Raw genomic sequence first — 1,702 nt, forward strand, 5'->3', positions numbered from 1 at the left:
TACAACTCTAGATCTACTTTGTAATCTTTATGCATGTTTTATTGAGTTTGTAGCATTATGAAATTGAAGAATTGAATTGTGTTGGCATGGATTTTGTTCTGCTGAAGCTTAGCTTTTTCTGGTGCAGAAGGGCACGGACCCCGTGCCACGTATGTGCAAGGGTCCGTGTCCCTTCGCAAGTTTTATAGTGTGCTTAATTTTGAGTGCACGGACCCCGTGACACCTCCGGGTGAGGGTCCGTGTAGTCGGACAGAAACTCAAGTTTTCAGTGCAATGTTTAAGCACGGACCCGGGCACGGAGGTGGTGCGGGGTCCGTGTGCTCTTCAGTTAAATGCACGGACCCATGCACGAATGTGTGCACGGGTCCGGGCATATTCTTTAAAGAAATTTTTTTTCTTTTATTGCTTTTAATCTTGGATCTTGTATGCTTACTTATTGTTTAATCCGAGTTTAGATGTTTAGTACCGATGTCTCACATAAAATGTTTTCCTCTTGCCTTAAGAAAATCCTTCTTACCACTACTGCTGCTACCTCCCTCAAATCTGGGAGATGGTTGCTGAAATTGCGGTGATGGTTGTGGCTGTCGTTGAGACTGTGCAATAAACGATGATCCTCTCTACTTAATCAACCCGGCTTCTGCTCCCTTTGCTCGATCAAGTGCATCAGCAAAGTTGTTTGGCCTCCCAGAATTTACCAACGTAAACACATCGGGATTCAGCCCATTGATGAACTGATCAGCTTTGGCCTCTTCACTCCCAGCTATATGTGGAGCAAAGTCCAGCAATGTAGAGAACTTGGCAACATACTCTTCTATATTCAGATTCCCCTGTTTCAAATTTGCAAACTCTGCAACCCTTTTCTTTTCTGTACGACACTGGAAAGAAATGTTGATAAAATTATTTTGTAAATATTTTCCAAGTGATAGTCGTACCTCGATTTTCAAGAGCTCTCTTGGTTTTTATCCACCAACACTTGGCAACATCGTGTAGTTGGTGCCCAATAAATCTGACTCTTATGTCATCTTCATAATCAAGGGAATCAAACAGCATTTCCATATCCTCTAACCAGCCTTCACATTCAACTGAGTTCTCGATACCTTTCAAGGTCGGCGGCTTGAAGGATTGAAACCTTTTCAGTAAAGTTTCCATAGGTGTTGCTGTAACATCCATTGGATCAGTGGAAGTACTGCCCTGTTCTGGTCTAGGATCTTCTGCAGCCTATGGCACATTTGCTTGTTCTGGCTGAGGAACAACCAATGTTTGTCTAGTAATCGGTGCTTGACGAGGAGGCATATCTGATATTCAACAGGATTAGTACACAAATACATTACTATCTCAGTCTCAACATTTATGTTTCAGTTCCCTCTCTGATCATCATATTCATATCTTAACACAAAAGATCAAATTCTGATCCCAATCGATTTTGATTCATTCTTAAATAATACATGCTTCCAGTAAACTCAAATAATCAGGTAAGCACATATTCTTAAAGCAGTAAAGCATGCTTATACTATCAATACACATAATCATGTATTAATCGACAACAATAACTCATGCTAGCGTAAATCAATCAATCAAGAGGACTCGATCTACCCCACTCGCTTATTTCTAATCAGTCCAAAACTAATGCTCTAATACCACATGTTGTGGGGACCTCGAGTTCTAATCTCAATTCATAACATATAATCTATGTTAATCTCGG

The 1,702-nt window shown here is 40.8% G+C and overlaps 1 protein-coding gene across 1 annotated transcript; it reads right to left on the reverse strand.

Annotated features, from left to right (window-relative positions):
* Positions 1-617: 617 nt before the first annotated feature.
* Positions 618-1,170, reverse strand: LOC140878680 (uncharacterized). Its single transcript, XM_073282295.1, has 2 exons — positions 933-1,170; positions 618-865 (listed from the first exon to the last, which is right to left on the reverse strand). Exons 1-2 carry the CDS (start codon positions 1,168-1,170, stop codon positions 618-620), a joined length of 486 nt encoding a protein of 161 aa, XP_073138396.1.
* Positions 1,171-1,702: the final 532 nt, after the last annotated feature.

The sequence above is a fragment of the Henckelia pumila genome, chromosome 2 (assembly GCF_033568475.1).
Source record: "Henckelia pumila isolate YLH828 chromosome 2, ASM3356847v2, whole genome shotgun sequence".
NCBI lineage: Eukaryota > Viridiplantae > Streptophyta > Magnoliopsida > Lamiales > Gesneriaceae > Henckelia > Henckelia pumila.